This window comes from Corvus brachyrhynchos, unplaced genomic scaffold, assembly GCF_000691975.1.
Source record: "Corvus brachyrhynchos isolate BGI_N302 unplaced genomic scaffold, ASM69197v1 scaffold370, whole genome shotgun sequence".
NCBI classification, from domain to species: Eukaryota; Metazoa; Chordata; class Aves; order Passeriformes; family Corvidae; genus Corvus; species Corvus brachyrhynchos.
Window position 1 is genome coordinate 3945403 of NW_008235977.1, and position 15468 is coordinate 3960870.

A 15468-nucleotide genomic window follows, 5' to 3' on the forward strand; every position below is an offset into this window, starting at 1 on the left:
GGAAAGAAATCTCAGTCAAAAGCCTGTTCTTGCAATTGAGCTTCTGCTTTGTCTCCCATGAAATAAAGTAGAACTTATTACCTAAGGGTAAGTAAACCACTTACTTTTCAAAGTAAAAACTAAGACTGAACTACACACAAATACCCAACCAAGCTCTAAGCCCTCCAAGCCCAGCCAAGCATCACCTCCATTTCACAGCCAGGACCTGACCTGTCTGCCCCACTCCATTGCCAGCCACCTGCCAGGACACAGCTCCCAGACTTAAGTGCCATATTTTATTCACTAAATGAATCCCAGACTAGCTTAAGTGACCACCCAGGCAAGGGCTGGCTCTGAAGTAGCCTCAGAGCTCGCCAGTGAGGTTCTGTTCATGAATATTTTTAGGGATGGACAGTCCTTGAAGGCACTCAAAGCAGCCTCTGGATTAAGCCTCAGCATTACCTTATTCCACAGAAAACTCAGTTACACAAGAAGAGGTAATTTCTCTAAATAACTTCCTGAAGCACACAAAAGTAAGGCTTTCAGCAAGTGATCAAATCACCCCATGTACCTCTACAGAAACCCAACACTGACAGAGCCTCCCGCCCTGACTTCAAACAAATACAAGGGTCTTAAGAAATTCTAAAGGTAGAATTCCTTGAAAGAGTCTTTGTTCCCATTACACTATAAATAATTAGCAGATGTGTGAATAAATTAATGCATATACCTACACACATTAAAATATTGATATATTTGAAAATACAGACAAGGCTAGTTGTTACATAAAACTTTAATTTCTTCTTGATGACTTCCACCACCTCTTAGGCTATTTTCTGCACTACTGATCCTTGTTTCCTCATGTAATGTGACAAAAGTGCAAAAATAACTTTAGAATCTGCCAATATCTACTCTGACATGTTTTAAAACTAATACAGGAAACAAGATTTTGTCAGGGTTTTTTCCCAGTCCCTTTTCTAACCCTTGGACTATCCTTTCTTTTCCTCTAGATGGTGCAAGGTCCTCCCTCTTCACAGCTGGGGACAGAGGACGATACCCAGCTCCTTCAGTCTTACGAGCTGTGGGTGCAGCGTTTATTTTTGGACTCAAAGCTGCTACCACGGAGTTTATTTCTGGAGTCTCCCTGGTGGAATTAACTTGAAATGCCTTTTGCACAGCTATTATCCATATAGGTTGTGCTGTTGATAGCAAACTAACAGACTAACAAAACGCCTATTTATTCCTCCCTCCAGTTTCCAGCAGCCCTGCTCAAACACAACCCATGCATATACCAAAAGCTGCTTCTCCCATGAGTGATGTCTAGACTGCAGCCACACAAGAGGCTGTATTTTCATGTATCCAAACACAAAGCAGCTCTAAACCAACTGCACTGCCAGAGCTGCAAAACCCTCAGGCAAGCCAGCACACCGGTTAGTAATTATTTTTACTTAAAGCTGGCCAAAATCCCAGTAGGCATTTAAATGTCTTCTTGCAATTCAACTACTCACACTGCTTCAAATCCAAATCCAATCTTTTAGAATAAAGCTAGTCATTTTCTCCTTCTGACTTCCTACATTTTTGAACTAGCTGGTAGACACTAACAAAAAAAAATTTTTTCAATGGTCCTGAAGTGTCTATTTAAAATCCAAAAACAGAGCGAGGAGTTTTGACTAGGTTCAGTTCAGATACAGGAACATTCAAACAAGCCTGCACCAGTAGCTCAGTCTTGGAACTTGTCACAGAAGCCGTGCATGCAGCTGAATGTAAGAAATAAATAAACCAAATATATACACCAAAGATTTCTCTTGACACCAGGACCCTTTCTCCAGCCTAAGAAGAGCTGTCAGCCTGCTTTACTGGCAAACAGACGGGCTAAGGCTGCTAAAGGAGAAGTGCAGCTTTCCTGGAGGGAAGGCTGAGCAGAGGTGGTTTGCTCCCCTCTTCCACCCACTGGCATCAAATGGATTTCTACCATTCATATCTCTCTCTGATTCAAACCTTTTCAAGATAAGTACTGGATTATGCCACCCAAAATTGCAAATAATTAAGAGTATTGATACCACATGTTACAGTAACCTGCATTTCCTTGTCCATCTCTGCCTGAAGTCCTTTTTTTGTCAAAATACTTTAAATTAATGGAGGTATTCAAAACCATCTCAAAATGATACTTACTAACAACAAGCACAATACCATAAGTGCTTGTTTCTTTTTTTCTTCTCTGTTACTGTACTAGTTTGCATAAAATGGAAAGAGCTTAAGGACACAGGAAGCAGTAACTGTGAGCAGGAGGTACTTTTCCTCCAATCACATTTGGAGCCATGAAAGACAGAATTCATCTCTTCCAACACCAACCTCTTGCTCATAAGATGGCCATCAAGTGGACACAAATTTCTGGAAGGAGTTTGTAACACTGGTATTTCTCAACACATCATCTCTCTACCTGTGAACTCACCCTGAACACTATCAGGTAGGAGGTGCAAGCTCTTCAAGTGTCCAAAAATATCCTTTGACTCATACAGAACAAAGCAAGAGCCACAGGTAGGACTGAGCTCAGTTCTGCAATTAATTCAGCCAATGCATGCTCAGAGATTATTACATTTAATTATTCTAATTTTTAAATGCTAAATGAGATTTAGAATCTTGTAAATGAAATTTGAAATCATCTATCTTTCCAATATAGTTTGTGATTCCACAACTGTAGTCTGCTTCATGCTATGTTTGGTTTTACTCAAGCGCCTGAAATACAGAACAGCCCTTGATGACGGCAAGCGACGGAAGCAGAGACCTTGTTTCATGGCAACACACACTGGGAATTTGCAATGCCTTGTTATTTACATCTGAATATTGATTAATTCTGAAGTATTAGTAAACTGATGCTGTTTAAATTACAGGTAAGACTATTTAATTACAATGAATTAAGAGTTAAGTAATTAAAAAAAATGTTTACTAGAGTAAGTGAAACATCTACTTACCTTCAGTAACTGAGATTCTTTCAGAAAGCTCATGCCCATCTATTCCACTCCTGAGATGTGCAAACCCCACAGGGTGAGCCAAGGCTATTCTGGCCAGCCATATTCCTGAACTGCCCCACTCCTGCCTCTGCCTCCCCTGATGGAGGCAGAAGAAACAACCATTCACTAATCCTGACTCCGGAACATGATATCCAAAGGTGGAGAGTGGGTCACACAAAGCAAAGTGTAATTGGATCCTTGCATACAAGCCTCTCCCCCAGGAATCAGGGAATTCCAAACCAATTTAACTAGCAAATATTACATAAGAACGCCCAGGGTGTGTAGATGGGGCAGTTTCTCCTTTCCAGTGCCATCATCATGAGCAGGACAGCAGGAAATGTTGTGGGAAGCAAACTAGGTTTGTATTTCTCCTTTCTAGCAGATAAAACCAACTAATGATGAACTGGGTTCAAGGGGTACACAGAAAAAATTCCCACAGAAATCAGAGCTCAAGATTCAGACCAACTGACTCCATCAGTATTAGATCCCAAGAATCTGTAGTTGGAAGAAACTTCCAGGAAAAACTGCCTGGTATGAAGCGTCAAGAACAGGTACCAGGATGGACCCAGCCAATATTGCTGTCACAGATATCCCGGAACAACAGATCATCCTAAATATTTCAACACAGAAGGCCTTACAGTACCCAATGCTGAAGCTTCAGCAGTGCTCAGATGATAATGTCGTGACTGGAGAGCTTCCCTGCCTGTGCACATGTGTGCCTGGACAAACAGAAGAGCCTGGCAGAAGAGGAGCTGATCTCAAGAGCTACTCACTAACAATTTCTGACAGATGTCTTATACTCTGCTTCATAGGGTATACCCATCCCCATCCCTAAATTTTGGGAATGATTATGTTGATTTCAGAAGGTACAAATACTGGGAAGAAGAGAGAAAACTGAGTACCAAAGCTGCCTTCACTAGATTACAGTGAGTATGGCCATGCTTGCTTCCACCTGCTGTTTCCAATTTCTTCTGGTACCAATGAATTATCACACTTTTTGCTTTTAGAAACAACAGAATTAAGCACATCACTGAAAAGACCCCCAAAATATCAACTGAGCATTTAATCATTCTTCACTAGACTTAAGAGCTAAAGTTGGCTGATTCTACTTTCTTGGTTTTGGGGTTTTTTTTTAAAAGACCTTTCATGGATATCCATAAACTCAAACTGTGCCAGCAAGAAAGGTTTTTGAACACCTAATAAGGAAAGCCAAGTTAGAATAGCAGTAGTGAGTAACAGTGAATCAGGCAGTTCCACAGAACCATGAATTAACAAGAGGGAGTCAGTCACAGAAAAATCCAACCTGGCTCCTGTCATGGATGACCAAAGGTGTTACTGCTGCATTGTTGGCCATGAACAGTATCACAAAGGAATGGTAGGTCAATTAAGCATTTCAACAAAAAGTTTACTAGATCAAGTGAAAGATTTAAAGCATAAAGACTTAGACCCTTCAAGTCACAAGACAAAGACAAAGCAAATTTTCGTTTCTAGGTGGCATGCATTTGCCATCAGCAGCTTGGATGGCAATACTTCAATGTTGCTGCCATGTCCAAAGCATCCAAGTTATGTAAGAAAATGACGCGCTCAAAAAGTTTCACTTACTCCACTATCAAACTTTTTCAGCATTTCTCATCAGCAATGAAACATTTTGTCAGTAAATAATGGTGGCTGGTAGTTCAAAAATGGTAAAATAATTATTGCAGTAAACTATCACAGAAATGTCACGATACCTACTTTGGTAGCTCCTTTTCAAAGACTAACCCCCTGCTAACAGTTCTGCAACAAAGAGCATAGGGAAAATATACAGAAACCTTAAAAAGAGGAATGAATGCTAAGCCATTGATCCTGGGTGCAGGAAAAAAAAACAAGAGCCTTTGAAGTCATGGATATAGACATCACTAACAGTGCAAGATTTGGGACCAAAGGACTGGGATCAACCACAGTCACATGAATCAAGTGGAATGCTGATGGGTGCTTTAGTGACACGAGCTGTGTTAAGCAGACAGGACAAAAGGATGTCTGCCTTTTCAAGGACCTATTGACACACTGATACCCACCCACACAACAGAGTAGAGTGGGGCAATGCTCCCACTTTCCAGCCTGTAGGCACTTCACAAATTGTGGGTGACAGTTTACTCTTAAATACAAGACTTGGAACTGGAATTATTCCCAAAAGAAAGGATTTTGCTCTCAAAGGACATAAGGCACCTGCACTACAAACAGACTGACTCCACCCTACCGGTTGAAAGCAGAATGGGGAAATCTTACCAGATGCTTGCAGTCTACTCTTGCCGTGAAGGCTCCTTCTAAATACTAGGATCAAGTTGCTATAAATCTTCTTCTAATTTTTAGGCTATGTATTCCTTACCTGTTTTCCTCATTTTGGAAATATTTATTAGCTTAATCAAATCTTCTGCCTCCCTGCTTTTATCTTTAAACACTGCAAACAGTCATATTACTCCCCATCAGCCTTGGTATATGGGACAAAATGTACTCAGCTGGATAAGCCTGCTTCTCTATGTCCTCAATCATAATTCTTAATCCTGCTCTGCAATGGCATGAGTGGGGATTTTTTAAAACATGTTTAACCGAAACAGTTTATTCTCAGATCAACATTACATTTTAATTATTTGACTTGCAATAATTACAAGTTGGAGAAATTTAAGAGAGAGGTCCTTTAAAAGAAGTGTGAAATGTACTTTCCATTCAGAAAGTAAAAGCCACACATATAACCAAAGGCAGGTCTATGAGTCCAAAAAAACCCTGATTATTGCATGAGTAATTCCTGAACAAACAATAAAGTTGCCTGCCTCAAGGAAAAAGCTGGGCTAGTGAATGACATCAACAGGAAATGAGTAGCATTATCTCTTCCTATCACTCCACTTGTGTTCTCAGTTCATTGTTTTGACAAGCGCTCTGATCACAAGGGGTCCTAACAGTAACATGCCATCCCTCAGCAAATTACACACTTCCACATTTGCATTTAGCCTGTTGGGTTTCAGCAGAAAAATAAAGGGAATATGGCCTTTTCAAGTCCCTAAATCACTTCATTTCCAATGACATAATGAAAAAATACTTAGAATCCAGCAGAAAAAATACAGCAGGAAGTGAAAATACTAGTTACTGCTGACCAAAAGCCATTTTTACCTATGCCACTTCTAGGACTCCCTAAAAGCCAACAGATTACAACATGGTGGTAAAATCATCATGCTCAGTGAAATGACAGAAGTCACCATCACAAGCTACAAAGGGAAAATTCCAATTGTAGGTTAGGAAAAAATTCTTCAATCAAAGCATTAAAGCACTGGGATAAGTCACCCAGCCAGATGACAAAACCTCATCGCTGGAGGTTTTCAACACTTGACTGGCAAAGCCCCTGAGCAATATGACCCAACTGACACTAGATGGTTCTTTGAGCAGGAGGCTGGACTGTAAGATCTCCAGAGATCCCTCCCAGCTTCTGTGACCTCATGGTTTCCTTCTCAGGTTGCTTACAGTCACTAGTGCCTCCTGCACCTCATACAGATAGGTTACAGTAACTGCACCTAGCTAAGTAAATCTGACCTGATTTAAGAAAAGATACAATATGAAAATAAATTTCCAATTCACAGTGTGCACATGAATTTTGTAAAACCACGTAAAGGCACAGCTATGTGCCAGCTGAGTCAGAATCAGAGCAGAGCAGCAGCTAAAACAGGAAGCAGCACCTTCCAGCAGATATGCTGCTCCACGTGCCTGCCTAGCACATAAAATACATCAAAGTATGCTTGGCTGGAACATTTTTGAGGATAGAAAAACATTCTAGAATTACTTCCTTTTCCCCTCGTCCTTCCTACAACCCCGTTTCCTCCTCAGCCTTAGTGCTGAGGTGTCAAAGTGTCTATTATTCTCCAAACATCCCCCTGCCTTGTCCTCAGTCAAGCACCAGTGACAGCTTTATTGCCTCAATTAAGTCCTGCTTAAACTGGTAAAAAACAACAAACAAAATACCCAACAAACTTCCCCCTACCACACTTCTGCCACTCAACTCCATTCTAGGCTTTATTCAGCTAAGCTGCAGCCTCAGATGTGACCATCACGTACCCCTGCTACACGCAGAAGAAACGCACGTGGCATTTTTAGGAGTAGCTGAACCATGTGCAGAGCGGTGCCACTCAAGTCTTGCAAAACCTTTTAAATGCTCAGTGTCCAAGTGATACCAAAAGTCTGCAAAAGCAGGATTAGATGCCAGTAATAAAATTAACTCCTACTCACATGAAAATCAAAGAAAAGAGGGCATTTCTGTTTTGCACACAACATTCTCCAGAAGGAGCAAATGGCAAATCAGAAACCACACTTGATTCAAGGTAGGTAGTTTAATAATTTAGACTATTTAAATTATTCAACATACTGGGACACAAATTCCTGAAAGAAAATGGGGCTGTGCATGACTCAACCGTGTCTTTACATATATTAGTTAGTCATGCCTTTCCAGACTGGACAAATGTGGAACAGACAAGATGCCAGCATGATGAAAAAACAAAGCTTTAGTTAAGATTTCTACCCAATTTGAAGCCTCTTGCCAACCCTCCAACTACTACAGACATTTGTGGACTCAAATCCTCAACAAGACTCTGCACTGAAGGCAAATTATTCGGTGCATAAAGTCATTCTAATATGACATCAGCTGAAACAAGTTTTTTCTTCTTTCACTGCAATAACTGATTCTGAGCTCCCTTCAAATAATCTACAGAAATACATTTTAGAATTTAAAAAAAAAAGTCAGTAAAAGCCTACAAACAATGTTTAGGATACTAAAACATCGTACATAAATTACACTCATAATTAATTCCTTTGTTCACAAATTACTGTGCATCAATGACATGTATGTATCAAGACCAAGAGATATAAGAGCAATAAAAAACCAACATAATCCATCCCCCACCTCCCACCCACCCTCCTCTGAATCCATTGCCTTTTTATTCATCTACCCACCCACTGGTCTTCTGACACAAATACATGCTGAAAACCACAATATAAGAGGCAAAATAATTTTACAGTAAATCACCTGTGGCTCTTTCTTTATACCTACTACTCTTTTTCCTTCCATCATCTTTATGACTTTTAGAGAACAAACTCTTTTGATATGCGATGGTTTTACGTATAATAAACATACAGCTAATTTTACAACCATAGAACAAATAACTTCAGCTTATAAACCAGTCTACAGAAAAGCTAAATTAACAATTCTGACCATCCTCAGTATAGGAAGGCCCCACCATCACTACCAAAACAATGTGGGATTTGGACCCATCCTTGCTATACAGGATTTATTACAAGCTGTATTTTTCCCTTCATAATGCTCAGGATCAGCAGTTACTATGCTGGCACTGGCACCACTAACCATACATTTTCTATGTGACTGAATCAGTATCTTCAGAACCAGACAAATACACAGTGATGTTAATATTCTACTGCACCAGGACTTCTTTATCAAAAAAGCCACGGTGACAAAGTTTTGCTTCTTTGATTTTTGCTTTCCACTTTCTAAGACATCAGTTCAAAGAGAAAAATAACTAGATTATTGCACAAAATGTTCACAAAATCTTCAGGAAGTTTTCAGTGACTGGTTTAACTAAATCTGCTTATTCCACCTACTTTTTCAGAATCTTTTTTAGAACAGAGTGCTCACTATCTCAATTTCAATCTAAAAAACGTGTTTGAACAAATCTGTTCTCCATTGAGAGAAAAAAAATACAATAAAAATCAGCTTAAAATAAATTTATTAAACAATACAAAAATAAGCATGCTGGAAATCAAGATACATAAATAACATACAATGCAAATGAAAAATGGAAAACGAGACAGGTAACTTAACAACTGAGCCAAAAGGTACAACACAAATGCTAAAATAAAACTTTAAAAAGCATTTACATTTCTAATGAAATGTTAATGATGCTGACAAAGAAAAACAAACAAACAGCTAAAATGCTTGAATATCAAGAATTGCTATTACTGTAGCACAGGTGAACACTAAAACCGTTGCAGACTTCACACATGGAATGACTAAAACTCTGTGGCCCCGGCCTCTCCCACCTGCCCATCATGGGTGACGCCTCTCGGCATACCCAGCCCTGGCCTCGGCTCCCCAGGTGCCCTGCCATGAAGAGGAGCCTTCTGCACACATGGCAGGCCAGGGCAAGAAACTACAAGTGTGGGCAAGTTAAAGAACAGCTGGGTCAGAGGAGTCTCTTCCTGACCCCTCCTAGCTAGAAGCTGCCTTCAATTCTGAGGCAGGCTTCAAAAGCATATATTACAGAACTGTAATATATATATATATATTTATTTATTTAAAGACTGTGTAAGCTGTACTCTAAATATTCTTATTATGCATATTAAAGACCTAGTAGTTTCCTTATTTTTGTATTTCCCATGCAGGACTTGACTCTACCACAAGTTTTGCGTGTGGAAAAAATCTTCTATCTTCAACCACATCTTTAGAAGTGGCTTCAAACAGTACTAAAAATCAAGGTGGGTAGAATCAGATCAAGCAAATCCTGCATCTTGCCTTTTCCATTTTTAGTTAAATCCATAATGCATCCAGCAACGTCACCACTGTAAATACTTTTCATTAGCAGCACAGACACATTATGTTCCCTCTTGCAACTGAGGGCATTTCAGGTAAAGTAGTTCTGTGGGATCTGAATACTTTTTATGTCTCTGTAGCTACTAGTTTACTGTAAAATCCTCAAACAGGCAAGACATTTTTATAATTCAAGACTTTGCCTTTATTTTGAGGATAAGCACTAACAAACCTAACCTTATCATCAGAGATAAGAATATAAAACAGTTATTATTCAGCAATTCATGACTGACACTTATTACTGACATCTGCACCACAGATTTACCTCTTCATCCCAGTAGGGCATCAAATTCACTGAAAATTTATGTTCTGTGCTGTTTTGCTTAAATATTTTCATCCTAGGCTTCAAAGACAGGAAGCCCATCCTTTTACAATATTCTGCTAAATGAAGATAATTCAGGGTTTAGTCAGAGCTTTTTCAGATGTTTATGCAAAACCAAGAATACCTAAACAGAGTAATCAAGAGCAGCTTGCTTTCTCAGAGAACATAAGCTCTGTTTTATGCATCTTCCTAAACTCATAAACACCCGGATGGGTCAAAAAAGGGACAGGAAAAAACTAACTCTGCCATTAGGCAAAACTCACCTATCAACATTTTGGAGTTTTAGATAAACAAAAAAAGGGAGAGGGACTGGGGAAGGGAGCAGGGAGAAGAGGTGAAGGTGTTCCTACGGAATTGTCACTGTCTCTTAAAATCCTCTACCAGCTAATACCATTTATCATTGCTTGGACAAGTTTCCCCAGTTTGATAAACCGGGACTCTGTGTGATGTGTACTAGAGATGGGACATATCATATAATTTGCAGATTTATAAAGGAGAAAACTTTATAGAGAATGATTTTCTAAGATTTTTAGCATTATTAAGAATCTAATTCCTACAAGTGTTAAGAATTTAGCAAGTCTTTGACCTCTGTCCAGAACTGCCTCTTGAGCCTACCTGAAGCTTAAATATATCATTTGGAGCTACATCCTACTCAAGATACTCAAATTATCAAATTATGCAGTTTAAGAGATGCAGCTGCCTATAGAAAAATGCAAGTCCTTTTTCTCAGCAAGCTGACAGAGCTGCAAACTCAAAAACATTTCAAAAAGCAGCAGTTAATGATAAGTTCTCAAGAATTTGCTCGTGTGTAAGTAAGTGAAACCTCTCATCTTCATATACAAACATGCACACGCATTAATGGTTGAAAAGTAAGTTAACTGTAAACAGTTCTAGTAAGATCTACCTATCGGCTTCCCTCTGAACATATTTCCTGCCCACTGCTCAGTTGGTTACCACTCCAAACCCCAGATTGCTTACATTCCTTTCCAGGGTGGAGCACAGCACTATTAGTAAGGCAGACTTCTGAGTCATAACTACCAGCTGGCAGCACAAGCAGCAAGAGAGACACTCAAAATAATTGTGTCAGAAATCTCTCTGCTGCATTAGTTAACTTGCAAACAAGACAGGTTTTTTTCCTTCTCCTCCCTACTTCTCCCACTCCTGCCCAGGCATTTTTGCTCTCTTTATTACAACATTAGCATTAATAATTATTAATGGTCTGATTAAAAGAAAAAATAGTCTTCACTAGCACGGCATATGCAAAGGGTCTGTTTCTGCTCAAATTTGAAAGCTGACATTAAAAAAACCCTGATGTGGTACTAATATGACTCAGAACCCATCTCCACTTAATATACAATTATTTAGAAATTCAGGAATTTGGTGTATTTTGTTGAACACTATTTTATATTTTAATTAATATTCTATCTTTGCATGCTGACCCTGCTCAGTGGACACAAGTTCTTCCTCAGCCTCAAAAGTTTGTATACTTAAAATTCTCAGATATAAACAAAAATAAACAGATATATACCACTTTTGTGGTATATCTTCGAAAACACTAAGATTTACCTTTACTTTTTTTTTTTTTAACTAAACGTGTTCTAAGTAACTACAAAAGTCAGTTTACAGCTTTGGGTTTGTTGTTTGCACATGATTTTTCCCCACATACCCTTGAACTTTGACAATCTTTTTGGTATAGCATACAGAATTTACACAAAATGTATATATAAATGAAACACCAGGTAAACAATATTCAAACCAAAGTTAAATCTAGAGATGCTTGAGGGTTTTTAAAATGAAGAATTTAATGAAACCAGAACCCATTCGTTTAGTTCTGCTCTCCCCGACCTTCCATTCTATACACTACGGTTCTGGAGATGTCCTCGTTTGATTCAGGTGACACTTTTTTCCATACTGTTTCTTTTAAAGCAAGTTCTTGCTGGAGATTCTCATAGTCCATTGGTCCAAAGGAATGCTAGTTGTTCAAGCAACATACATTATTTATTAGTGTACTTGAAGGGAAAAAAAAAAAAATCCATACTTGCAGTCATTGCTAACAGACTCAAGTTTCTCAGCTCCTCACATAAACTCTTAGTTTCTCTTTTCCACTTATAAAAAAATCAAATTCAAAACTGGGTATTTTTTAGATGTATACATGCAAATAGAAGCACTTTAAAAATCATTCTGCTTCACCTATTGAAATCTTCATGTCTTAGTCAAAACATTAATGGTATTGAAAACAAAGAGGTTTTCCTTATCTCAACACCTCACACTTGTATCTTTTGTGTAGCTGGAGTGGATTCAGTTCATTCCCAGAGACTGCTTACGCTGCTCCCTAAGTAACAGGCTCCTGTCTGCAGCACTATTCATGCCCGAATTCACTGCCTGTGCAACTCTCAGCAGGTCATGTGAGGTCAGAGATACCCCCATGAAAATAAAGCTAAACACATCTCCTGCATTGCAGCACCCAACAGAAAGGCTAAGCCCACCAGCTGGTCAAGTCTTTATTAAAGGCAACCAGTACAGTAAAACTCTTTGCAACTTAGATCAGATACCATCTACTTAATCTAGCAGGGGAGATGAACTGTATGAAATGGAGTTCATTTCTAATATGAAATTCTACTACAAAAAACCCTGTGATAGTGTGGTCCACCCAGGCAAGTGTCCACTAATAATGTGCACTAACTGCGTTATCTGAAAGCTTTGATGCAATACATGTCATTGAGCAGTTTGGCATTTAGAGAAGAACTTTTCCATATTTCTTCTGAAGTCTACAAGCAATACTCACTGAACACAGACAGTAACTTACCCGCTGATCACCACCTTCTCTGCGAGGATCAAGCTTTTTTGCAAAGTGTCTCAAATTATCGTAGTTATGGAAATTGCACAAAGAAACCAGATCCTGCAAATATTTAAGAACATGCATTATTATCTGCATATGATAGCCAAATGCATATACGTTAATAATACTACCCCTTACATTTTGCATCATATCCTAGTAACTTAAACCAGTAAGAAGAGAGGTTGATTTAATAAATCAATACCCATGTCTGTAAGGCCCTTTAAACATTGCACGACTATATGATAAAGCTCTAATAATACCTTTAAACTCCTTCTAACGAAGAACGAAACAAGGAGCAATTTGCAAAATACCTATTTTAATAAATTCCTACTCCAGCTGTATAGAACATTTCAGGAGCAGAAAGAATAGCCTGGGCTAGTCCAGTACATCAAACTGCAGTCTAAAGAATGAAACAAGGAAATGTGTGACATAATGGATCCTAAGTCAGTTTGAGTTACAGCATGAAAGGCTGTAATTACAAAACTTGGCAACGCTGTTCTATTTTTAAAAGTGAATGTTACATTCATGTTACTTGTATGCCATGATCATGTATCAGTTTTTGGGTCTCATTGGAATGCAGAATTGACGCAGTAAATCTTCACCTAGCCTGCTGTTCCAGGATTTTAGAGTTAAGTTACCAGCACAATTTCATATGAAATTTAAAGTACTTAAACTAGAATTAGTAACATCTTAATTTGAAGCTGTACGAATGTAAGATAAATAGAAGCATGAAAAGTTTTAACTGCTGCTCAACCTCCCATTTATAATTAAGCAATCATTCATTACAAGGTAGTTTTAGGGAGAAAAAAGGAAGAAATTTTTTACATTCTCCTCTCCCATAAAACATGTTTATTAATCATTACACAGTCATCCCCAAAATCTCTCCTGCTTCTAATGCTGCTATCATCAGACTATCCACAGCCCTTTCACTGGCACAACATAAAGCTAGGAAGAGCTTGCCCAACAGCTGGGTATCATGTATGAAGACATCTTTTATGTCACATGGTTTACAAAAATCAGTTTAAAAATACATCAGAACGGCAATATTTCATTACAATCTTTTTCTTTTATTGCAATGAAATAAGAGTTGCATTTCCCATGTTTTGAAAACTGCACTTTATGACAAGAGAGGGAAAGAAGTCTATAAATAGAGCTCTACAGTTTTTAATGCAATATACTGGCATCCAGCACTTTTGTTACTTCATGAAGTGTTCCTTTTCAAAGCTTTTCCACAACAGATTTCTACAGCGTTTCTGGCATCATATTTTAACACTCACTGAATTCAAGTGCTATTTATTACTAAAAAGCAAATATCTATTCTTAGACTTTCACCCTTGAATCAATGAAACTTGTTCTGTAGGGAACAATCACAAATCACCATTTAATTCACTTAGATCTCAGCTATGCCAACTGAAACTCCGTAAACATCAGCTGCAAAAGCAAAAAAAAAAACAAAAAACACAACCAAAACCCAAACAACCAAAAAACCCCAAGGGCAATGCTGCTTACATGACAAAAGTGAATTCCTTTAACACTGTTGCCCATCTTGTCCAAAGGAGGTGACCAGCACATCAAGCCCATGACGTTAGGAACAACCAGAAGAATGCCACCAGCAACTCCAGATTTTGCAGGAAGACCAACCTATAGAATAATCAGAGAATTACTGGCCTCTGCAGATGTTCCTGACTATTGTAACACAGTGCATCACCATTTTCCTGAAGATTATTGTGTAGCATTTATAAAACATGTATCTGGAAGGCACTTGAAGCCAGGAAAACATTATTACTTATCTCTTTTTAGATAAACAATAACCTGATGCAGTTTGTGACAATCCGAGGTTCAGAATCATAAAACTATTTGCTCTCAGAATACAGTGAGTCAGTAATACTGTGAAAAAAGATAATTTAAATCTATTATAAAACAAGCAACTGTGACTAAGCAGTAGTACACAAGTGTATGTCTCATGAACAGCTTACAACAAGGTGGTAGAATGAAGCTGTAAAAATCTTGACTGGAAAAGGCAAAAAACAAAACCACAAGAAAATTGCAGAGTGTCTACGAAATCATACAATAACCTACTTATTTACAATATGAACAAAGGCATTACTTTTTTCCAGAAGGAACTAACATGTCACACATCCTCATAGCTCTCCAAGCAGCAACTCTTAGGTCACACAACGCCACCATAACCACTTTTACGTGCATGCACTAAGGAAAAACTAAAAATGCTCAGACCAGAGTACTGAAAGTATCAATAAGATACAGTCCATCTTGAAATATTTACATGTATGGAACACACTGCTAGAAAACAGGAGCACAGTACATGTGCTGTGTATGACAGCCATTTTTACAACACATAAAGACAATTTCTGAGCCGGAGTTAGTGAAGGAAAAACAACTGTCTGCAAAGGCTTTCTGCTATCCTTGACTCCCATACAGCAGGATTTCTGCAGCCATGTTTTTAGTTCCATCTGCATCATGACCTGTTTCTCTCATGAACAGCCTTTCCTAAGGAACAGTATTCATGTTTTGATAGGAAAAGGATTCCCAAATGTGAAGGCAGAGTGCTATAAGGTATGTGACACTAGTAGTGCCATGAATCTTAGGTGAGATTTTCCCTTACAGTGTGTTCAATTTCTAAACAATTCATGTAATGCCCTCTCCTCTGCCTCAAAAACAAGGAAGCAACCCCTGGAAC

At 38.6% G+C, this 15468-nt stretch overlaps 1 protein-coding gene across 1 annotated transcript in view; it reads right to left on the minus strand.

Moving 5' to 3' along the window:
- Window positions 1-15468, minus strand: part of GLS (glutaminase) — a 53994-nt gene that overhangs the window by 12265 nt on the left and 26261 nt on the right. Inside the window, exons 12-13 of the mRNA XM_008630102.2 lie at window positions 14280-14411; window positions 12738-12830 (exon numbers count right to left, since the gene is read on the minus strand). Coding sequence (XP_008628324.1) covers window positions 12738-12830; window positions 14280-14411 — 225 coding nt within the window. The remainder of the gene's footprint in view (window positions 1-12737; window positions 12831-14279; window positions 14412-15468) is intronic.